Below are 26,267 nucleotides of genomic sequence, written 5' to 3'. Positions count from 1 at the left end.
TTACAAAAACAAAAGAATAAAAAAAAAAGTTAAAATAATAATTAATAATTAGTTAATCAATTCATAATTCAAAATTGATATTATGGAATATAATTTGATTGCCGGTCTCCTTCACATCAGACCAACAATTGGTTACATAAATGGAAAACAGACTATGATTCATCAAAGATATAATTAATTATTATATATAATATAATAAAATTGCCTGCTGCAAAAGGCAGAGAAAAGTCAATGATTACTCAAACGCTAACTCAAATGAATACTACGTATGGATATAAATAAAAATACATTAATAATATATTTAAAAATACATTATTTACGGAGCAAATACCAATTTTAGTCTCACAAATATTAACAGAATAATAATTTTGGTCCATATATTTAATTCCTACCAATTTTCATCAACGACTATTGTTTTAGTGCCAAAGTTCATCACATTGATAACTCATCCGTTTAAGACATGTTGAAATCTTAAAATTGTAAGAGTATTTTCACCCTTTTAAACTTAAGATCCCGATTTGAGCATGAATAAAGGGATTTAAGTCCTAAGATCGATCTCAATTCGACGTTTTCATCCTCATCCTACCTTAATTTGAGGAGGAGATTTGCGAATTAGGATCGATCTTATGGCTTAAATCCATTTATTTATGTTCAAATTGGGATCTTTATTTAAAAAAGATGAAAATGCCCTAATAATTTCATATTTCGGCATGTCTTAAACGAAGGGATAACCGACGTGATGAATTTTGTCACTAAAATAATTGTTGTGGATGAAAATTGGTACTAAAATAATAGTCGTGGATGAAAATTGGTAGGAATTAAACATGTGGACTAAAATTGTTATTTTACTAATACTCGTGGGATAAAAATTGGTATTTACTCTTATTTAAGTACAGAAAGTATATTATTTTATTTTATATATAATAATCAAATAATATTGGTTCTTTTTAAAAAGTGTAAGTTTATTCAAGTTGAATTGAATTCTTTTATATATCATATTAGAAGTTTTTATATATAGAACTGCTTCAACATTTCAAATTAAAAATTATGATCCGCTTAGAAATTCAAAATAAAATAAAATAAAATAAAATAAAAAGAAAGAATTTTTAAAGTAAAAAATAATCATTCTATTCAAATTAAAGGAAAAAATTATTCATTTTAGCAATATCCCATCTCCCATGCTCAGCTCACCCACTGGCATAGTGGCAAATGTAGTTAGCAAGTGCAAGCGTTAGATGTAAATGCATGCAGTGATAAGTCTAGGTCGCTCATATTTATAGATCAAAGAACAAAATAGAGTTACTGATATACATGTTGGCAAGGAAATCATTGAAGTATAATATATTGAAGTGTGTTATCTCTGCCTTAACCGAAGTATGATATTCTCGAGCTCTGAACAATGACTTCGTGAGTGTCCATTTGGCTCGTGCAGTCATTAGAGATAGTTGGGGTTTCCCCCTTCATTCGAAAAAAAAAAATGTTTTAAAAAGGATTGAATAATTGTAACAACTTTTTAAAAGTCATTGATAGTACAATAATGACGAAAGATGACAACTTCTGGTGACCAAAACTGAAGGTTCTAGTGACAATTTTAATTTTGTTATTACTAAATATACAATTTCTTGTAGTGTGTGATTTGAATTAGTATAAATATATCACAACGTTCTTAAGGTTGTGTATGGTTGTATGCACGTATGCACTTACAATGACGAAAAGTTTGCTACGCGCTTAGTTTCTGATAAAAGACATTGTTTCCGACCACTTATGGGATCCACACAATTGCTTATTTGTATCGCCGACAACCAATCAATATTACTAATCACTTTTTTTTATCATTGTCAAACAAATTTGATTAGTAGCCCCCCAAAGGGTTACGGAACGGGTGGAGCTCTTATATAATTTGCGAGCTACTATACAATAATAATATAATTTACCCAATTTAAATTTTCGGATAATGACAACAAATTTATCTCATCACAAACAAAATAATAATAATAAACAAATAATCAATTAGCAGTCCTAGCTATGTTTGGCTTATATAGCTTAAAAGTTAATTTAAATGCTTAAAAGTTAATAGCTATTAGCTTATTTTGAAACGCTATATATGTTTTACAAAAAAAAAAAAAAAAAAAAAGTTTAGAACTTAGGATGTGCTTGAAAAATCCGAAAAATGATTTCCGGAAATCATTTTTCAGGTTCCCTGTATTTGGTAAGCAAAGGAAAACTTGAGTCAACGGAAAATATTTTCTGAGTACACTGTGCGACCTTCAGTAGCTCAGTCTTCATCTTCAGCACAACCTTCTTCATCTTCGGCATGAACTTTTGGCACTCTGGTCCGCTGAAAATGAGACGGAAACCATAATGCCAAATTTCTGGTCGATGAAAACAATCAACATGGTTTCCGTGCAGAAACCAAAGATTTGTTATAGTTTCCGTGCAAAAAACCAGAGATCTATTCTGATTTTCACCAAAAATTAATGAAGTTTTCGTTTCGTTTTGTTTTTTAATATTGCTTGATTTTTTTAATATTGTAGTATTATATTTAAAATTGTTTTATTATTATTATTATAAATATTGTTATATCATAAATAAAATAAATAAAATATTTAATTATACAATTCTGCTTATTTTCCACAAAATGAACAAAACACATTGATGATTTTGTTGGAACAGGGTGCACCATAAACCGGGTATATAGGTACATAATCGGGGTAGGAAAATAGTAGCTTTATTACATGGGATGCTAGGCCCTAAAATAGTACGGAGTACATACAAAGCCCGAGACATTGGTCCAAAGAATACCTAAATAATATACAAGCTATAGACCTAATAATAAAATAGGGCCCAAAGTGGCAGCCCGAATAATAAATAATACAAGATATAACCCTGTTTCTGAATAATAAATAAATAATACAAGTTATAACTCTAATAATGAAATAGAAACAATAATGTTACTATTAGGAATTGAACCTTGGCGTGTCAATAAGAGAGAGATGACTTAGACCAATGGACCAAAAAGGCTTTGGTAGTGAGCTAAGGGCTGCCTTTTAAGGGGGGGGGGGGGGGGGGGATGATGCCTATTTATATTGTTGAAGGGCTCACGGATGGTTGACAAATGGACGGCATCGGGAGCCTATACTTTGGCACTCCCATGCATAAGTAGAGCTTCCTATACTTTAATATAATAGATCTTGAATAGCTTGGTCGTTTGAAACTTGTCGTTGTTATAAATGGGAGGTTGTGGGTTGGATGCCCCTTTATAACACTTCTTATAATATTTTGCTCCAAGCTTCCATATTTTCTTAGCCCAATAGATTTTCATTATTCTTATTGGGCTGACACTTCACCATAAAGATGGAATGTGGGTCGACACTTCACCATAAAGATGGACACCCCCACTTGGACGGTTGGACCAAGACTTTTCTAATAAAATGGACCTCCAGGTCCCATGTTCCCATCATAAATTTTGAAAATGTTTTTTTTTTTTTAATTTAAAAAATGACTCATTTTTCAAAAAACATTTGCCAGAAGTCATTTTTCAGGTTTCCAAACACAACTTTATTTGTAAATTAAAATAACCTATAAGCTCTACCAATGATTTGTTGCATTTGATTTTGATACGTCTCCTAGCTTTTTGGCATATTCTTCTAACGGTAAGTATGTTACCGGAAATATAACAAAAGAATAACGAATTATATTGATTCAGTATTTCAATACAGAATATTCAGCGTGTCCTCTACTAAGCTAGGAGTGCTCTACTTATACGGAGTCCCTAACGGTAACATCATAATGAGGAGCTGAGCATTCATTTCTCTTTCTTCAAAGCGTGCAGTAAATGACCTGCAGTAATATTTCCACCCGTTGGAATTCTGTCTGTTGGAGTCTTTTACCGTTGTTCTCTCTGTTGCACCCGGGTGAGATATTTGTTGGTGATTCGGGTCGGGTGCTTGACCCATTACTCAGTCCCTTCCCATATAATGCTTCTAAATTTTCAGCATCTATACACTTGTAGAAGAACAAACATCGTTTCCTTTTGTTTTCTTCAATTTCTGGTTTCCACTGGACAATGGGGAACTTAGCATGTGATAGATGTTTATACACGATGTCGTCACATCCCAATTCATTCCATCTCCTACAGCTTAATCTGGTATTGAGGAGATCATCTCATGAATGAGCAGAGACTCTTGCAAGAATCTCGACAACCAATTCTTGAAGAAGAGAATGAATAGAAGACGGAACAACATTATTAATTGTTTTGGCGTCGTCGGTTCTCCTCATCTTCCATTCCTATTTGTGTCCTAATCCTATTCCCAGGGAGGACGCCGCAGAAGGAAGAGGAGTAGAACCGACGTCGCCAAAACAACTAATAATGTTGTTCCGTCTTCTATTCATTCTCTTCCTCAAGAATTGGTCGTCGAGATTCTTGCAAGGGTCTCTGCTCATTCATGGGATGATCTCCTCAATGCCAGATTAAGCTGTAGGAGATGGAATGAATTGGGCGGTGACAACTTCGTGTATAAACATATATCACTTGCTAAACTCCCCATCGTCCAGTGGAAACAGGAAATTGAAGAAAACAAAAGGAAAAGATGATTGTTCTTCCACAAGTGTATAGATGCTAGAAATTTAGAAGCATTATATACGAAGGGATTGAGTAATGGGTCAAGCACCCGACCCGAACTACCAACAAATATCTGACCTTGGTGCAACAGAGAGAACAACGCTAAAAGACTCCAACAGACAGAATTCCAACGGGTGGAAATATTACTATGGGTCATTTACTGCGAGCATTGAAGAAAGAGAAAAGAATGCTCAACTCCTCATTATACCTCATTATGATGTTACCGTTGGGGACTCAGTATAAGCAGAGCTCTCCTAGCTTAAGAGAGGAGTGGTGGACACGCTGAATATTCTGTACTGAAATACTGAAGCAATACAATTCGTTATTCTTATATTATATTTCCGGTAACATACTTACCGTCACCTTCGATTCCATTGTCTTTTTATTTGTCATATTGGATTGAACCCTAAGGGCATCCACAACTCTTCTTCCCTGATCTCCCTTTATGTAGGCCTTTAATCGAAATGACATCATTTTTATCTTCATATTTGAACGGATTTTGAAGGTTAATTTTCTCATTTTCTATAACTCTACACATCTACTAATCTATTTCAAGTACACAATTCATACTCTTAATATACACAATTTCATAAACAAGACACAAAAACTCATAACACAATATACATACACATGTTATATACGGAGTATTTACTTATTTTCAAATTTGATTTAGGTATATAATTTATGTTCTATAAGCACATAATTTAACAACACAATACATAAATTTATATCATAATGCACAAAGTATGTTGTGTGTTACGCAACTACTAATCTATTTCAGACACATATATAATTCATACTCTTAAGGTACAGAATTTCAAATATGATTTAGATAGAGAATTATGTTTTATAGGCACAAAATTTCACAACACAATACATAAATTCATAACATAAGACACACAATATGTTCTGTGTTACGAAACTACTAATTTGTTCCAGCTACAGAATTCATACTCTTAAAATACAGAATTTTATAACATAAGATATAAAAATTCATAATACAAGACAGATACATATGCTTTATAGCAACAAAAAAAAAAATTGTAATGTAAATTGGACAACAAAACGATCGATGTCAAAATTAAAAAAAAAAATCTCATTCGAAAAGGATGTTGTTGGACCAGGGTCTATAAATATAAGGATTGCTATGGACCCTAGCCAACAAGAATTGAATTGTTCAAAATAACAAAGTGGAAGGTGACTATAATCCAAAAGGAATCCCCCAATGTCCAAGGAAGAATATGGAAATTTTGGAATTCCAAAAATAGTTATATTTTAAATGTAGAAAGTTTTGTCCGCTAGCTCTTTACTATCAAGTCAGTTCTTCAATCAGAAGATGCAAATAATGATTAGTTTATGAAATTTTCATGTGTACAAGTTTATATTCTAATGCGTAACGGGAACGTGGTCCTGCTTGAAATAGAGATAGTGGGTGAATGCTCCAAGTTGAGAAATAAACAAAATATTAACTCTATAAATTAGTGTGGAAATTATTAGCCAAGCACCTTGTACTCAGATGGCATGTAGTAACATTTTTCATGTGGAAGGTCATGAGATTGAGCCTTAGTGGAGACGTTGTTGACTCTGTGTGTTTCATTAGATTGAGAAAGTATGTTTGATGCGAGTCAGTAGCGTTAAAAAAAGTGCGAAAATTATTAATTAACGATTAGATAAATAATATAATTTGACAAAGTTGAAAAATCTTGTTATAAAAAAGAATAGTGTGGAAATGGGTCATGTAAAGCATTTTGTTACATAAAATAAGAAAATACGTATTGTATTTAGATTAAATTTTTATATGATGTGATTTAAGATAAATGTTGAAAGTTATTACTTATAATTTTTTAAGCCAAACTCGATAAAATTAATGTGCTAGTCTATGAGGAATTCCAGATTGACTACTACCAACTGGTTAGGCTAACACCTCGAGACCAAGATATCTTGTTCTATTTTGAGGGGTCACAATAAGACAGTAAATTATTGCTACTAAAGGATAAAAGTAGTGATAGAAAACCAAGTAAGTTATTGCCTTTAAATGACAAAAGTAAAATCGAACAAGAATGATCCAAAAGATCTCACATCCTATCCTATATATAAAAAAGCCAAACAGATTTGGTGTAAACTCCCGCTCAAAGTTTTGGAGATTTTTTTCCCTTTTAAATTTTTTTACTTTGAAATTATTACCTATAAAAAAATATTGGATTTGACATTACGTGTAGCCTTTTATTGCTATTGCTTTAGTCTACTGTTCCCTCATTATATATATATATATATATATATATATATATATATATATACACACACACACACACAAAATCGAATTAATCAAATATTTAAGTCCTATATTTCTCCTTTTAACAAATATTCAAATTAATTTTTTGAAAAAATATTTTCTGTAATTTTGTATATGAAATAAAACTCAACTGTGCCCTCATTATATATATATACACACACACACACACAAAACTGGATTAATCAAATATTTAAATCCTATATTTCCCCTTAACAATTGTTGAAATTAATTTTTGTAAACAATATTTTCCATAATTTTGTATATGAAAAAAAATTCAACTATGTTAATAAATCTGGAAAAATGTATAAAATTGAAGATTACCTTATGGCAAAATAGTTGATCTGAAGAACGAATTTGCACGCGGAGGAAGAGAGAGCGAAGAACCAGAAGATCCTTGGACGATGAACCGTGGGATCATTGGGCGGAGTACCGTAATAGCCGAGGGCGTAGGCCGAGAGCCGGAGGAGCGTGAATGCCGGAGAAGGAAGAAAACGTAGAGATATGCATTTGAGTGAGAAGCTACGCAATAGGTATATATAGGATATATAAGGGTTGCGTCTAGGGTTAGTTATTTGGGTTGGGTTGGGTTTTGTTTTGTTTTGTTTTTTTTTTTCTTTTAGTTTTTAGTTTTGGGCCGAGTTTTGGCTAGATGAATAAGGACTTTGATTTTAAATGTTAAATAAATGGGCCGAATAATTAAGTTGATTGTTATATTTGATAAACAATATTTATGCAGTGGAACCATGTTCACAATGCGCATGGTGAACACGAGATAAATTCATAATTTTTAAACTCTAGATTTATAACATTTATACTGTAGATTCATAATTTTTATACTGTAGATTCATAATTTATGTACTGCGAAGACGGAATAATGCGATTGCGAAGAGACAAACGTCGTTACCAACAAATGAAAAAAAAATGAATCTACATCATCGAAATTATTAATCTACCCCTGTGTTCACCATGCGCATGGTGAAAACGTTTCCACAGCATAATTTGCGTTTGATAAATTAGCCAATTATTATTGCATGTTCTACATAATTGTGTGGATCATAAATAAAAAATATATTTTTAATATACTAAGGGTACATTATTTATGTACGTAAGGTATATTTTTTGAAAGTACATTTTTAATATATTAAGGGTACATTATTTTATATAATATACTTTTAGTACAAAAATAATGTACTTTTAATATATTAAAAATGTACTTGGTATTGATGATTCACACAATAATTTGCCTAAATTAGCTGGGTTTAACTACATAAATTTACACATGTAATTATTCTTGTTTTTCTTTTAAATTTTATATTTATATAAGTTATAATTTATGTAATATAATTATTATTCCATCTAATTTTTTAGTTTTATGTTTATAAAAGTTTAAAATTTTTTAGTTTTATATTTATAATAATTTACAAATTGTGAGGCATGCTGGATTTTTTTAAGAAATTAGTATTTAATCATGGTTAGTTATATATAGATATCTTTTCTAAAGAAATAATGGTTAGTTACAAACTTTTTAATAATTTATAATTTTGATTAGTTTTTTAATAATTTAAAAAGAAATGTTTAATAATTTATAATTTTGATTTTTTTTTGTATGTTATTGATTAACTTTTTATAATCAAAATAACGATTGATATGAGACCATAATATTACGCTTAAATTTTTTATATCGTGCATCGCACGGCTAAAATACTAGTAACATTTTAATACGAGAATCATATATTTCACTAACTCATTCATCTCTTTTTAGCAAAAAAAAACAAATAAAAATAAAAATATAATAATTATTGTTCAGCCATTAGCCAAAAAAGGGACAACACACGATGATGAATTGATGACTATTCGATTCCAGGAATCTACCTAAGCCGGGTCTTCGTCTTAAAAGTCAACTTTGAATTACATTAAATTTTATTTTTCTCCAAATTTAGGGAAAACAAAAGGGAAACAAACAAATTAAAATAATTTTTTGTAAAAAAAATTAAATTGCAAGAAAAACTGAAAATGATTGTATTAGTAATTACTGTTTGAAATTAAAGAATATTAATTATTAATTATATTTTTTTTAGTGTTACTGACTCTATTACAATTTAGTATATGTTCATAAACTACTTTCTCAACCTACTGAAGTATAAAGAGTCAATGCCGCCTCCACAGAGGCTCGAACCCGTTAAAACAATCACAATAGTTTGTCAGAAGTAAAATCAAAAAAAAAAAAAATTGCTAACTTTCTCTAAAATCAAAGAAGTAAAATCAACCCATATGCTGTAGGGTTGGGGTGTGGGGGACTTTAAGATTGTGGTTCAACCTTTTGGAAGAAAGAAGTAAAATCAAAATTGGGTAAAAGAAGGAAAATGGAATTTTGTAAATATTTAATTATTAAATAGCCATACTTAACTGGTTAACTACGTATGATGTAAGAAATGAAACATGAATTTCAAAGAACAATGCTCATTTAATTTGTTCTCTCCCTCATCTCTCTCTCTCTCTATATATACACACAAAATCTGGTATTCATACTTCTCTTTCTTTGTTTCTGTTAAACATCTTTCTCACCTTTCACACCCTATATCCAGTACACCAAATTGGTGCCAAGAAAGAAGCTAAGAAGATTGAAGATTGAAACTAACATCACAGAAATATGAAGTTTTCTTGCCCAGTTTTGAAGTGTTTCGGCTCTGCACCAGAAAGGTAGAGGAGAGAGAAAGCCGACATGGTAAAAACACACTTCAAATTAGAACTCCCTTTTGTTAATTTCTGTCAGGTTTTTTTGAAGCAAATAAGGTTAAAGAAGCTGCGAATGAGGTTTTAATGTCTGGGTATGAAACAGGAGAAGGAAACGGGGAGAGATTTCGGATATTTTCATACGAGGAGCTGAGATCTGCGACTCAAGGTTTCAGATCATCCTGCAAGATTGGGGTGAGGGGATTTGGCATTGTGTACAAGGTGATTGAGACACGGTTTTCATCATTATTGATGGGTTTTGTCTGAAATGCTGCATTGATTTTGTTTCTCCATAGAACACGTACGGATGATGATGAGGTTTTAACTCATTTTTCCGGTTTCGTGTATTTGGTAAGCAAAGTAAAAATTTGAGTCTACGGAAAATAAGGTTTGGTGAAAGAAAAATGAGCTTATTTTTTTGGAAAAATAACTTCGCCCTCTTTTTTTGTGGAGAAGTCATTTTTTGAGTACACTGTGCGACCTTCAGTACCTCAGTCTTCATCTTCAGCACAGCCTTCTTCATCTTCGGCAGGGGCGGAGCCACCTTCTACCAAAAGAAATGTAATTTTGTGTTAGTAATGACACTTAGTATAGTGTAGCATGGGCATTGGTGCCCATTTGGCAGCTTGGCCCCTCCCCAGAAATTAAAAAAAAAAAAAAAGATTTTATTAGTATTATAGTAATAGGTTATTTTGTGCCCCCCACCCCTCCCTCCACACCAAATATTCAATCGTTATGCTGTGGAACTGTGTCCACCTTGTAAAGTGGACACGGTTCTATGTTCATAATTACTGAATTATATGTTCATAATTATAAAATTTTTTGAACTATATATTCATAATTATGAACAGTTTTAGAACCGTGTCCATCTTGCAAGGTGGACACAGTTCCACAGCATAATTTGTCCCAAATATTCTCCCTTCAACTCTCGAAGAAAGCTTTCAGAGCACGCAACAAGTATTATCTTCAATTATAATACTCAAACCATCCAAATTTTAAACCTGCAAACTAGAAACGCAGTACACAACAACATATAATCTTCAATTTTTCACTTGCAAGTCTATAGGTAATTTTTTATTTCTTTTTTATTCTTTGAATTTTTTTATGAATTATTCTTTATTAGAAATGGATTCATCAGTCCTCACAACAACAACCGTTCTGAACTCGGGCTAAATGCCTAAATGGCTAAATCTTCTCTTTCGTTTCCTCAGTTGACGACGGCAACTGCAGTGAACTCGAGAATCGGCCCCCCGCACCAAGAAATCCTGGCTCCACCCCTGATCTTCGGCATGAACTTTTGACACTCAGGTCCGCTGAAAACGAGACGAAAACCATAATGCCAAATTTCTGGCCGCTGAAATCAATGTACCTGGTTTCCATGCAGAAACCAAAGATTTGTTCTAGTTTTTGCGCAAAAAACCAGAGATCTATTCTGGTTTCCACCGAAAATCAATGAAGTTTTCGTTTTGTTTTGTTTTTTTAATATTGCTTGATTTTTTAATATTGTAGTATTATATTTAAAATTGTTTTTGTATTATTATTATTATAAATATTGTTATATTATAAATAAAATATTTAATTATACAATTCTGCTTATTTTTCACAAAATGGACAAAACATATTGATGATTTTGTTGGAACCGGGTGCACCATAAACCGGGTATATAGGTACAGAAATTGGGATGGGGGGTGCTAGGCCCTAAAATAGTACGTATAATGCCCGGGACATTGGCCCAAAGAATACATAAATAATACAAGCTATAGCCCTAATAATAAAATAGGGCACAAGTGACGGCTCGAATAATAAATAATACAAGTTATAACCCTAATAATAAAATAAATAAAAACAATAACGTTACTATTAGGAATTGAACCTTGGCGTGTCAATAAGGAAGAGATGACTTACACCAATAGACCAAAAAAGATTTAGTAGTGAGCTAAGGGCTGTCTTTTAAAGGGATGGAATAATGCCTATTTATATTGTTGAAGTGCTCACGGATGGTTGACAAATGGACGGCATCGGGTAGCCTATACTTTGCTTCCAACGCACTCCCATGCATAAGTAGAACTTCCTATACTTTAAGTCTTTAATATAATCAATCTTGAATAGCTTGGTTGTTTGAAACTTGTGTTGTTATAAATGGGAGGTTGTGGGTTCAATACCCCTTTATATTACTTCTTATAATATTTTGCTCCAAGCTTCCTTATTTTCTTATCCCAATAGATTTCCATTATTCTTATTGGGCTGACACTTCACCATAAAGATGAACACCCCCGCTTGGACAATTGGACCAAGACTTTTCTAATAAAATGGACCTCCAGGTCTCATGTTTCCATCACACATTTTGAATATATATATATATATATATATATATATATATATATATATAGAAAGACTCACTTTACAGAAAACATTTGCCAGAAGTCATTTTTCATGTTCCAAACACAATCTTATTTGTAAATTAAAATAAGCTATAAGCTCTACCAAACCATATTGATCTGTTGCCTTTATTCTGGTATGTCTCCTAGCTTTTTGGCATATCATTCTAACAGTAAGTATGTTATTATCGAAAATATAATATAAGAATAATGAATTGTATTGCTTCAGTATTTCAGTACAGAATATTCAGTGCGTCCTCTGCTAAGCTAGGAGAGCTTTACTTATACTGAGTCCCTAAGGGCATTCTCAATAGTTGGGGATTTTACTCCAGATTTTTGTGAACCCCAACATCCATCTCATCATTCACTATCTCACTCAATCACAAAATCTCTTCTTCCCATTAATTTTAAGCTTTTCACAACTTTTTGTGAACCCACCATTTTATCTCCATATTTTAATTAATTATTTATTTATTTGATTTATAAATTTATAATTTTATAATAAACATAAATGAATGAATATACGTAAATATGGATATAGTGCTATGAATGAACATACGTAAATATGCGTATAACATATCTATAGATATAAATTTAATTTAATTAATAAATATATTAATAAATATAAATTTAATAACAATAATTAACTTTTTAAAAACAAGAATTTTAAAAAGTTAAATTTAAAAAACAAAATTAACAAGAAGTTGGCTGGCCGTTGCATGGTTTTAAAATCTATACTATATATAAAAACAAAATCCTGAAATTTTAACTTCCCGCCCAATTCCTAAAAAATCTCTCTTCCTATAAAATATATTGATTCTACTTTCCATTCGTACAATAATTCTGCGTTAAAATTCTACTCTAATATTATAAATTATTGTAATACAATCTATACTATATATAAAAACAAAATCCTCAAATTTTAACTTCCCGCCCAATTCCTAAAAAATCTTTCTTCCTAATAAAATATATTGATTTCTACTCTCCATTCGTACAATAATTCTGCGTTAAAATTTTATTCTAATATTATAAAATAATGTAATCCAATCTATACTATTTATAAAACCAAAATCCTCAAATTTTAACTTCCCGCCCAATTCCTAAAAAATCTCTCTTCCTAATAAAATATATTGATTTCTACTTTCTCATTCGTACAATAATTCTGCGTTAAAATTTTATTCTAATATTATAAAATAGTGTAATACAATCTATACTATATATAAAAACAAAATCCTCAAATTTTAACTTCCCGCCCAATTCCTAAAAAATCTCTCTTCCTAATAAAATATATTGATTTCTACTTTCTCATTCGTACAATAATTCTGCGTTAAAATTCTATTCTAATATTATAAAATAGTGTAATACAATCTATACTATATATAAAAACAAAATTCTCAAATTTTAACTTTCCGCCCAATTCCTAAAAAATCTCTCTTCCTAATAAAATATATTGATTTCTACTTTCCCCATTCGTACAATAATTCTGCGTCAAAATTCTATTCTAATATTATAAAATAGTGTAATACAATCTATACTATATATAAAAACAAAATCCTCAAATTTTAACTTCCCGCCCAATTCCTAAAAAATCTCTCTTACTAATAAAATATATTGATTTCTACTTTCCAATTCGTACAATAATTCTGCGTTAAAATTTTAATCTAATATTATAAAATAGTGTATTACAATCTATACTATATATAAAAACAAAATCCTCAAATTTTAACTTTCCGCCCAATTCCTAAAAAATCTCTCTTCCTATAAAATATATTGATTTCTACTTTCACATTCGTACAATAATTATGTGTTAAAATTCTATTCTAATATTATAAAATAGTGTAATACAATCTATACTATATATAAAAACAAAATCTTGAAATTTTAACGTCCCGCCCAATTCCTAAAAAATCTCTCTTCCTAATAAAATATATTGATTTCTACAATAATTCTGGGTTAAAATTTTATTGGAATTAATTTCACTTTTGGTCCCACGATTTTTGATGTTCTATCACTTTTGGTGCACAACTTTAAATTTTTTTAATTTTGGTGCCTAACTTTGTTATTTTTATCAGTTTTGGTCCTTCCAGCCAAATTGAAGGTAAAATATTTCTGGATTTTATATTTTAGGGGCAAAATCGTCATCCCATGGAAAGATCTTCAATATTTAAACAAAAGAAAAACCATATTAAGAGGAAAAAAAGAGTTTGCCAATGGTCGAAACTATAAATCCCATAGATCTGTCTAGTTTCTGCCTGTCTTCCACATTATTCTCATCATCAAACACATATAGATATGATTTTACAGGATGATTTTGTTTAGATATTGAAGATGTTGCCTTGGGATGATGATTTTACCCCTAACAATATAAAATCCAGCAACATTTCGCTGTCAAATTCGCCAAAAGGACCAAAACTGATAAAAATAACAAAGTTAGGCACCAGAATTAAAAAAATTTAAAGTTGTGCACCAAAAGTGATAGAACATCAAAAGTCGTGGGACCAAAAGTGAAATTAATTCAATTTTATTGTAATATTATAAAATTGTTTAATACTATTCCTATTCTAATCTATATCTATTTTATATATCAGTGTTGCAAAAATCGTGTCGCTGGCCGCGGCGAGGAAGGCCGGAATCGGCCTCCTCACCGGCCGCCTCGTCGGCTGAACCGGCCTTTAATTTTTTTGTTTTTTTTTTTAAGTTGTAAAGTGTCAAAAGTTCGGCACGGCATAACTTTTGACTCCGTTGTCCATTTTGGACAAATGTTTTTTTGAAATCGCGTATTTTTTCGAGAGTTAATGCCATTTTTGGTCCTAGACTTATTGGGGCATTGACACTTTTCATCCTCCATAATAAAAATTGCCACTTAGTAGCCACTGTTATTGATCGTTGGATAGTTTTGATCCCCCGTCAATGACGCCGTTTGTTGACCGTGAATTAGAAGGGTTTTTCTGTCTTTTTATGTTCTAATCCTTGTATTTCTCCATCCATTGGTCACTGCTACATCCATTTCTTCAAACTGAGGTTATCAGCTTCAGTCCTTTCTAACATTAAGAAACCATCTTCACCCAACTAATAATCACGAATTTTACATTTGACATGAATCTTAAGATGATGGAAACAAGTGCAGTTGGAATAGAAAGGGCGTTAGTCCATGCCTGTGGAAATTTTGTCGAGCATAAAGCATAACTAGAAAAGTCTGGAATATCACCCAACCCCTCCCTTAACCTTTCTGCATCAACTATAATAGGTATGCCCCTACTCTTTGCCTCCTGCACTACAATCAAAGCAGTCCCATGCAGCCTTCCATCTAAGTAGACAATATTTACTCCAAGCACTGAAGACAATTTTGATTTGGGTATGTAAACCCTCAGATATCATGGGTGGATATCCTGGAGTGAAAATGCACGTGCGAGTTTTTTTTTTTTTTTTTGTTTTTTGTTTTTTTTTTTTTTGTTGTCAACAATGACATATGTGAATGGTGAGTTTCCTCCTTTGGACACCACTATAAAAGATGTATCAACACCATCCCTTTCAAGCTCATCAAGTATTCTTTCGCCATGCGAGTCATCAACAACCTTAGATATGATCATTGGATTAAGACCAAGACGAATTTTATCATCCGGGTTTTATCAAAGCATTGCCAGTATTACCACCTCCTTGAACCTCAAAGCTGGTGCTCCGAATTTTATCATCCGGGTTGGGGAATGAAGCTACAACAGCCAGGAAGTCAACACCGGCCATTCCAACACCTCAGACAATGCGATTTTTGGGGAGCGGCGGATTCCACATTTTCAGCTTGAAACTTCAATGAATTTCAGGTAGAATAACAGAGTTTTTGAGGTTTTGCACCAAGTAGTTGTGATCAGAGAGAGAGAGAGAGAGAGAGAGAGAGAGAGAGATGGGAAGGATATTTGTGGTCAATATGGAAGGGAGGACTTACAGGTGCAAATTCTACATCACGTCATCTACAACTACAACTGCTATTTACCATAGGAGGGTTCGCCGACCTGCTGCCCTTTCTGCTTCGCCGGAACCAAAAACCACCGGTGAAGGCCCCAACCTCGCCGGATCTGTTGCTGCACCGCCAGATCTGCCTTACTGGTCCGTCGTCGGAAGGAGTTACTGCCTCGTATGCTCGCCGCCGTACCCACAACTCGCCGGAGAAGAACCTCGCTGCTACTCACTACCGACGGTTACTACTTAGCCACCAAGTCTCGCCATCTCGCCTCACAGGAGTCACAGCAGCGCTGGTCTAAACAATATTAGAAGAATAAGACAGAAAAGCCCTTCTAATTCACGGTCGACAAACAGCTTCATTGACGGAGGATCAAAACTGTCCAACGACCAATAACAGTGTCTACTAAGTGGCAATTTTTATTATGGAGGATGAAAAGTGTCAATGCCTCAATAAGTCTAGGACCAAAAATGACATTAACTCCGGAATACAATACAAGAATATTTAATTATGGTTATATTATTATTGTGCCTCACGACCATTATATACTAACAGTACTTGAAAAGAAACTAATAATAATAATATAATAATAATAATTCCTTCAAAAAAAAATATGATAATAATAATAATAATAATAATATAAGTGGTAATAATAATATCTAAAAGTAATTAAGTGTTAATAACAATAGTAAGAATATTAACGTAAGAGTTGTAACATAGAATAAATTGTAATAATTAATAACTATAGTCTAAGATTAAATTTGGAATTGTGAGGAAATATAAACGACCTCTGGTGAAATTAACTCTTAAATAATTATATATCGATTTAAATATTCTTAATATATTACAACAATTCCATTCCGTGCATCGCACGGGTGAAAATACTAGTAAAAACTAAAAAAGAAAAAATAGTTTTCAATTGAGAGTGGCCACAACCGGCGGCCACTCTCAATCACCTACCTTTTCTATTTTTTTTTTTTTTTTAATTTTTTTTTTAAAGTTCTGACAACTTTGGGGGTTTTGCTGGAGAAAAATTTCTCCAAAAATGCAACACCCCCAATTGTTAAAATCTCATTAGATAAAATTTCTTGGTCCAAAATCTTTGTAAAATTTCTCTTTTGGGGATGCCCTAACGGTAACATCATAATGAGGCATAATGAGGAGCTGATGCACATTCATTTCTCTTTCTTCAATGCACGCAGTAATATTTCTACCCGTTGGAGTCTTTTACCGTTGTTCTCTCTGTTACACCCGGGTTAGGTATTTGTTGGTGGTCCAGGTCGGGTTCTTGGCCCATTACTCAATCCCTTCCTATATAATGCTTCTAAATTTCCACATCTATACTCTTGTGGAAGAACAAACATCTTTTCGTTTTGTTTTCTTCAATTTCTGGTTTCCACTGGACAGTGGGGAGCTTATCAAGTGATATATGTTTATACACGAAGTCGTCACCGCCCAATTCATCCCATCTCCTACAACTTAATCTAGCATTCAGGAGATCATCCCATGAATGAGCAGAGACCCTTGCAAGAATCTCGACGACCAATTCTTGAGGAAGAGAATGAATAGAAAACGAAACAACATTATTAGTTGTTTTGGCGGCGTCGGTTCTCATCCTCTTCCTTCTGCGGCGTCCTCCTTGGTAATAGGATTAGGAAACAATAGGAATAGGAAACAAATTATGGAAGCTTAGCTGGATTTCTAATTTCGTTTAGGTAACAATATAATGCTTCCAAATTAATTGTTTTTTATCGTTAGGTCATGGCGCGCGGTGCATGTATTTAGATTTTTAAATTTATTTGAAGTTTCCAGCCCTAATGAATTCAAATTCTGAGCTAATTATTTCCATTCCTATTTGTTTTGTAATCCTATTCCCAGGGAGGATGCCGCAGAAGGAAGTGGAGGAGAACCGACGCCGCAAAAACAACTAACAATGTTGTTCCGTCTTCTATTCATTCTCTTCCTCAAGAATTGGTCGTCGAGATTCTTGCAAGGGTTTCTGCTCATTCATGGGATGATCTCCTAAATGCCAGATTAAGCTGTAGGAGATGGAATGAATTGGGCGGTGAAGGCTTTGTGTATAAACATATATCACTTGCTAAGCTCCCCATCGTCCAGTGGAAACCAGAAATTGAAGAAAACAAAAGGAAATGATTTTTGTTCTCCCACAAGTGTATAGATGCTGGATATTTAGAAGCATTATAGAGGTGCTTGGCCCTTACTCCCATAAGTGTTACACCCGGGTCAGGTATTTGTTGGTGGTTCGGGTCGGGTGCTTGGTCCATTACTCAGTCCCTTCCTATATAATGCTTCTAAATTTCCACATCTATACACTTGTGGAAGAACAAACATCTTTTCCTTTTGTTTTCTTCAATTTCTGGTTTCCACTCGACGATGGGGAGCTTAGCAAGTGATATATGTTTATACACGAACTCGTCACCGCCCAATTCATTCCATCTCCTACAACTTAATCTGGCATTGAGGAGATCATCCCATGAATGAGCAGAGACCCTTGCAAGAATCTCGACGACCAATTCTTGAGGAAGAGAATGAATAGAAAACGAAACAACATTATTAGTTATTTTGGCGGCGTCGGTTCTCATCCTCTTCCTTCTACGGCGTCCTCCTTGGTAATAGGATTAGGAAACAATAGGAATAGGAAACAAATAAAGGAAGCTAAGCTGGATTTCTAATTTCGTTTAGGTAACAAAATAATGCTTCCAAATTAATTGTTTGTTGCCGTTAGGTCATGGCGCGCGGTGCATGTATTTAGATTTTTTTAATTTATTTGAAGTTCACAGCCCTAATGTATTCAAATTCTTAGCTAATGATTTCCATTCCTATTTGTTTCGTAATCGTATTCCTAGGGAGGATGTTGCAGAAGGAAGTGGAGGAATCGACGCTGCCAAAACAACTAATAATGTTGTTCCGTCTTCTATTCATTCTCTTCCTCAAGAATTGGTCGATGAGATTCTTGCAAGGGTTTCTGCTCATTCATGGGATGATCTCCTAAATGCCAGATTAAGTTGTAAGAGATGGAATAAATTGGGCGGTGACGACTTCGTGTATAAACATATATCACTTGCTAAGCTCCCCATCGTCCAGTGGAAACCAGAAATTGAAGAAAACAAAAGGAAAAGATGTTTGTTCTCCCACAAGTGTATAGATGCTGGAAATTTAGAAGCATTATATAGGTGCTTGGCCCATTACTCCCATAAGTGTTACACCCGGGTCAGGTATTTGTTGGTGATTTGGGTCGGGTGCTTGGCCCATTACTCAGTCCTTACCTATATAATGCTTCTAAATTTCCAAATCTATACACTTGTGGAAGAACAAACATCTTTTCGTTTTGTTTTCTTCAATTTTCGTTTTCCACTGGACGATGGGGAGCTTAGCAAGTGATATATGTTTATACACGAAGTCGTCACCGCCCAATTCATTCCATCTCCTACAGCTTAATCTAGCATTGAGGAGATCATCCCATGAATGAGCAGAGACCCTTGCAAGAATCTCGATGACCAATTCCTGAGGAAGAGAATGAATAGAAGACGGAACAACATTATTAGTTGTTTTGGCGGCGTCGGTTCTCATCCTCTTCCTTCTGCGGCGTCCTCCTTGGTAATAGGATTAGGAAACAATAGGAATAGGAAACAAATTAAGGAAGCTAAGCTGGATTTCTAATTTCGTTTATGAAACAATATAATGCTTCCAAATTAATTGTTTGTTGCCGTAAGGTCATGGCGCGTTGTGCATGTATTTAGATTTTTTTAATTTATTTGAAGTTCCCAGCCCTAATGTATTCAAATTCTGAGCTAATGATTTCCATTCCTATTTGTTTCGTGATCCTATTCCCAAGGAGGATGTCGCAGAAGGAAGTGGAGGAGAACCGACGCCGCCAAAACAACTAATAATGTTGTTTCGTCTTCTATTCATTCTCTTCCTCAAGAATTGGTCATCGAGATTCTTGTAAAGGTCTCTGCTCATTCATGGATGATCTCCTAAATGCCAGATTAAGTTGTAGGAGATGGAATGAATTGGGCGGTGACGACTTCGTGTATAAACATATATCACTTGCTAAGCTCCCCATCGTCCAGTGGAACCAGAAATTGAAGAAAACAAAAGGAAAAGATGTTTGTTCTTCCACAAGTGTATAGATGTTGGAAATTTAGAAGCATTATATAGGAAGGGGTTGAGTAATGGGTCAAGCACCCTACCCGAACCACCAATAAATACTTGACTCGGGTGCAACAGAGAGAACAACGGTAAAAGACTTCAATGGGTGAAAACATTACTACGGGTCATTTACTGCTCGCTTTGAAGAAAGAGAAATGAATGCTCATCAGCTCCTCATTATGCCTCATTATGATGTTACCTTTAGGGACTCAGTATAAGTAGAGCTCTCCTAGCTTAGCAGAGCACACGCTGAATATTCTGTACTGAAATACTGAAGCAATACAATTCGTTATTCTTATATTATATTTCCGGTAACATACTTAACGTCACCTTCGATTCCATTTGTCTTTTTATTTGTCATATTGGATTGAACCCTAAAGGCATCCACAACTCTTCTTCCCTGATCTCCCTTTATGTGGGCCTTTAATCGAAACAACATCGTTTTCATCTTCATATTTGTACGGATTTTACAGTTTAATTTTCTCATTGTCTATGTCTCTACACATCTACTAATCTATTTCAAATACACAATTCATACTCTTAATATACACAATTTCATAACACAAGACACAAAAACTCATAATACAATACACATACACATGTTATATACGGAGTACTTACTTATTTTCAAATTTGATTTAGAAATATAATTTATGTTCTATAGGCACATAATTTAACAACACAATACATAAATTCATAACATAATACACAAAGTATGTTGTGTGTTACGCAACTACTAATCTATTTCGGATACATATATAATTCATATTCTTAAGGTACAGAATGTCATAGCACAAGACATATACACAATTACACATGTTATATATTTAATGTTCAAATATGATTTAGATAGAGAATTATGTTTTATTGGCACAAAATTTCACAGCATAATACATAAATTCATAACATAGGACACAATATGTTGTGTGTTACAAAACAACTATTAATTTGTTCCAACTACAGAATTCATACTTTTAAAGTACAGCTTTTTATAACACAAGATATAAAAATTCACAACACAAGGCACATTTGCATGCTTTATAACAAAAAATAAAAATAAAATTGTAACGTAAATTGGACAACCAAACGATCGTTGTCAAAATTAAATAAATTATCGTTCAAAAACGATGTTGTAAGACTAGGATTTACAATGCATTATGAATCAATTAGTCCACAATATAAGGGTTGCTATGGACCCTAGCCAACAAGAATTGAATTGTTCAAAATAACAAAGAGGAAGGTGATAAAGAAGAAGGGTAGCTATAATCTAGAAGGAATCCCCCAAATGCCCAAGGAAGAATATGGAAATTTTGGAATTCCAAATAATGATCATTAGTTTATGAAATTTGTCTGTGTCAACTTTATATTCAAATGTGTAACGGGAACATGGTCCGACTTAAAATAGAGATAGTGGATGAGTGCTCCAAGTTGAGAAATTTTAACTCTATAAATTAGTGTTGTAATTATTAATTAATGATTAAATGATTAGATAAATAATATAATTTGACAAAGTTGAAAAATCTTGTTATAGAAAAAGAATAGTGTGGAAATGGATCATGGAAAGCATTTTGTTACATAAAATTAAAAAATACGTATTGTATTTAGATTAAATTTTTATATGATGTAACTTAAGATAAATGTTGAAAGTTATTACTTATAATTTTTTGAGTCAAACTCGATAAAATTAATGTGCTAGTCTATGAGGAATTTCAAATTGACTACTACCAATTGGTTAGGCTAACACTTCGAGATCAGATTACTTAATCACATAACCTTTTGATATGAGAATCATATATTCTACTAACTCATTCGTCCTTTTTTAACAAAAAAAAACAAAAAAAAATATAAATATAATAATTATTGTTCAGCCATTAGCAAAAAAAACAAAAACAAAAATAGAAAAAAAGACAACACACAGTGATGAATTGATGACTCTATTGATTCCAAGAATCTACCTAAGCCGGGTCTTCGTCTTAAAAGTCAACTTTGAATTACATTAAATTCTATTTTTCTCCAAATTTATGGAACAAACAAATTAATTTTAAAAAAAAAAAATCTGTTGAAAAAGAAAACTGCATGAAAAACTGAAAAAAATAATGGTGTTAGTAATTACTGTTTGAAATTAAAGAATATTATCCGAACACGTTAATTATAAAACAATTTACTGACAGTTTGACAGAAGCAAAATTTAAAAAAAAAAAAATGCCAATTCTCTTAAATCGAAGAAGTAAAATCAAAATTGGGTAAAAGAAGGAATATGGAATTTTGTAAATATTTAATTATTAAATAGTCATACGTAACTGGTTAACTACGTATGATGTAAAGTAATGTAACATGAATTTCAAAGAACATTGCTCATTTAATTTGTTCTCTCCCTCCTCTCTCTCTCTCTATATATACACACAAAATCTGGTATTCATTCGACTTCTATTTCTTTGTTTCTGTTAAACATCTTTCTTACCTTTCATACCCTATCCAGTACACCAAATTGGCGCCAAGAAAGAAGCTAAGAAGATTGAAGATTGAAACTAACATCACAGAAATATGAAGTTTTCTTGCCCAGTTTTGAAGTGTTTCGGCTCTGCATCAGAAAGGTCAGAAGAGAGAGAAAGCCGACATGGTAAAAACACACTTCAAATTAGAACTCCCTTTTGTTAATTTCTGTCTGGTTTTTGAAGCAAATGAGGTTTTATTGTCTGGGTATGAAACAGGAGAAGGAAACGGGGAGAGATTTCGGATATTTTCTTACGAGGAGCTGAGATCTGCGACTCAAGGGTTCAGATCATCCTGCAAGATTGGGGAGGGGGGATTTGGCATTGTGTACAAGGTGATTGAGACATCATTATTAATTCATTATCCACTTGCAGGTTGGAGCAATTTTATAATGTTTCTCCATAGAACACGGATGATGATTGACAGACAACCTTGATTTTCTGGGTTTTTTGTCATCTGCAGGGTCGACTTCGAGACGGAAGTTTCGTGGCTGTTAAGGTTCTGTCGGTCGAGCTGGGATCGTTGCGTGGGGAGAGGGAGTTCATCTCGGAGATTTCTGCATTGTCTGATATCAAACATGAGAATTTGGTCCGGCTCCGAGGATGTTGTGTTGACGGCGACCACAGGCTTCTAGTCTATGATTATGTGGAAAACAATAACCTCATTCACTGCTTTCTTGGTATTTATTCTTAATTTTTCGATTCCCGTCTCAACTAAAAGTATAAACTGGTAGGTTTGATACTAAATTGAAGGAGAAATGGTAATGGAATTTAAGAATTGCAGGGGCAGAGCAAAGCAGGATGAGGTTCAGGTGGGGACAGAGGAAAGAGATAGCTTTAGGTATAGCGAGGGGGCTATGCTATCTACACGAAGACTTGAATCCGCACATTGTTCATCGCGATGTCAAAGCCAGCAACGTTCTTCTCGATCAAAATTTTGTACCGAAACTCTCAGATTTTGGTCTGGCAAGGCTATTCAGAGACAACACTTCCCACATTAGTACCGGTGTCGCAGGAACATTGTAAGTCATTTCACAATTAATGTTCCTTTTCTTGTGTTTTATGTATGCTCCTCATCTCTTGCTAATGGCTCTCCTTCAACCATTTATGCCTAAAGAGGTTATCTTTCTCCGGAATATGCTCTCAGCGGACATTTAACCCGAAAGTCAGATGTTTATAGCTTTGGAGTACTATTGCTAGAGCTGATCAACGGTGGGCCTATAGTCACCTTCGATATGGAATGGGGAGAAATTTTCTTAGTTAACAAGGTAACATTATTACTAGGACTTTTTTCATATTTAGAGAGACACACGTATTTGTAGTGTTAAATTACAAAATCTTTAATTGGTCTCTATACCACAACTTGATTAGTTGACTAATTCCAAAAAAAATTAATAGTTCTACTTTGTGGATAGATGCTAGCACATGACCCAATCTGTACTTTGGGATTGAATTTTTTATTATTTTTACAAAACATTTACTTTGACATTTGTGTGTAGTCTTTATCAAATAGGATATCATATTTATATAGTTTTGACTTTGGGTAAAAAAAAAAAAAAAAAAAACCTCAAAATGGCAAAATTACAAGCTCTACAATAGGTCCACATCATTGAATTGGGCCAATCAACGAGCGCGTGACAATAGTGACAGTGGCATGCATTATTGCAGGCGTGGGAGCTGCACAACGCGGAGCGGCTGACGGAGCTAGTTGACCCGTTACTGGACGGAGATTTTCCAGTGGAGGAAGGCGGCCGGTTGTTGAAACTCGGCCTCCTATGCGTGCAAGAAACGGCCAGTCTCCGGCCAAAGATGTCGGCGGTGATGAAGATAATGATGAGCAACGAGGATTCCATGGAGGGCATAGAGATCACAAGGCCTGGGATTGTGGCCGACTTGAGAGATGTAAAGATTGGCAACAAAACTTCATCGCAGAGCTTTTTCTCTAACCGGCCATCGACTAGCATGAGCCCTTCAAGCCCATTTCACGGAGGGATTAGAAGAACTTTTTCTTAATCTTGATCGTTACCGCCATTGTTAGCTAGATTAGTGCAGACATGTTTCCGATTTTATAGGATGAATGTTAGTTCAGATTCTTGGGCTAGCTAGAACCCTGATTCTTTTGTTTTTTGTTGTTTTTGGATAAATAGAAATGATTTAAGAAATTTTAGTACGAGAAAGAGATGATATTTTTGTAAATAAAATATAAAGTAACAATTTTTTTTTAGTATCTGTACAAATTTCACTATTATTTAGATTATGCGTAATGTGTTGAAGTATTGGATTGAGAGGAAGTTGATAAGGATCAAATTCGTGAGAGTTTTTTGCACTTTTAGTCCCACGACTATAATGACACTGGCAGAATTGATCCACGACTTTTGAACCTTGCAATTTTAGTCCACGACTATTATTTTTTTCACAAAAATGGTCCTTCCGGCCACTTTTCCATCAAAATTTCACCGGAAAAAAAAAATTCTCCATTTTTAGCCGGGTTAAAATTGACATTTTACTTATCTCAAAAAAGTAAAAGAAAAAAATTGATATTTGACTACATACAATATTACTGGGCTACATACTACTGCCCCAGGCGGCGGAGTTCCTGGAGCAGGCAGGGCTGTCAGTAAGTGGCGAAGCGGCCGTGGCGTTCCCCGGGCTAGTTGGGTTATCCGGCAGCAGCATTGGAGTGGTACATGTACTCCGCTGCCTGGGGCAGTAGTATATAGCCCAGTAATATTGTATGTAGTCAAATATCAATTTTTTTCTTTTAATTTTTTGAGATAAGTAAAATGTCAATTTTAATCTGACTAAAAATAGTGAATTTTTTTTTTCCGGTGAAATTGACGGAAAAGCGGTCGGAAGGACCATTTTTGCAAAAAAAATCAATAGTCGTGGACTAAAATTGTAAGGTTCAAAAGTCATGGATCAATTCTGCCAGTACCACTATAGTCGTGGGACTAAAAGTGCAAAAAACTCAAATTCGTGATATTCAATGCAAGAATTATGTTTATAATATTAATTATTGGATTAGTTTTGAAATGCCAAATTTCAACTGTCTTGTCCTGTCAAATAATACTGGCAGTACAGTTTATCTATCTTTGTCTTGAGAACAAATGAAGATGGTGTGACAAAAGGATATATCTAACATGTACAATATTGTCCGTTGTCAACCTCGTCTTGTTGTCACAAAATAGAAAATGATAATATCATAAATAAAGAAGGTGATAAGAAATATCATTCCATCAAAATATCATCATATCAATAATTTTCAGTTTTTAATTTAAGACATGATTTATAGGGGTTGGTTAAGATACTATATATTCCTGTAATGAGTAAAACTACAAAGTACATCCGGTGATACGTAAAAGTACACTCAAAATGATTACACTTTTATATATCAATGCTTGGTAAAATTTTATAACTTTTGCGCAGCACTTTTAACATTTAAAATTTTGTAATATTTATCAAATTGTCACTATATTTTTCTCCTTGCATTAGAGATGATGATCATCCCACATCAATGACTTGCATTAATTGATTTTTTTTTTATACCTTAAGCATTGTTCTCACCTGATCGTATATATATAGAGGTTCAAATAATAACATTGTTATTCTATTAAAAAAAAAG

The 26,267-nt window shown here is 33.3% G+C and overlaps 2 protein-coding genes across 2 annotated transcripts; one reads left to right on the top strand and one right to left on the bottom strand.

Annotated features, from left to right (window-relative positions):
- Nucleotides 1-1,960: 1,960 nt before the first annotated feature.
- LOC109185789 lies at nucleotides 1,961-8,350 on the bottom strand. Its single transcript, XM_019335736.1, has 3 exons — nucleotides 8,337-8,350; nucleotides 7,236-7,433; nucleotides 1,961-2,338 (listed from the first exon to the last, which is right to left on the bottom strand). The coding sequence occupies exons 1-3, from the start codon at nucleotides 8,348-8,350 to the stop codon at nucleotides 2,185-2,187; spliced, it is 366 nt and encodes a 121-aa protein (XP_019191281.1). The 3' UTR covers nucleotides 1,961-2,184.
- A 14,177-nt stretch (nucleotides 8,351-22,527) lies between these two features.
- Nucleotides 22,528-24,897, top strand: LOC109185927 (putative serine/threonine-protein kinase). Its single transcript, XM_019335916.1, has 6 exons — nucleotides 22,528-22,773; nucleotides 22,865-22,980; nucleotides 23,109-23,325; nucleotides 23,430-23,667; nucleotides 23,763-23,913; nucleotides 24,314-24,897. Exons 1-6 carry the CDS (start codon nucleotides 22,698-22,700, stop codon nucleotides 24,656-24,658), a joined length of 1,143 nt encoding a protein of 380 aa, XP_019191461.1. The 5' UTR covers nucleotides 22,528-22,697; the 3' UTR covers nucleotides 24,659-24,897.
- Nucleotides 24,898-26,267: the final 1,370 nt, after the last annotated feature.

The sequence above is a fragment of the Ipomoea nil genome, unplaced genomic scaffold, assembly GCF_001879475.1.
Source record: "Ipomoea nil cultivar Tokyo-kokei standard unplaced genomic scaffold, Asagao_1.1 scaffold1361, whole genome shotgun sequence".
NCBI classification, from domain to species: Eukaryota; Viridiplantae; Streptophyta; class Magnoliopsida; order Solanales; family Convolvulaceae; genus Ipomoea; species Ipomoea nil.
This window is presented reverse-complemented; position numbering and strand designations above follow the sequence as displayed.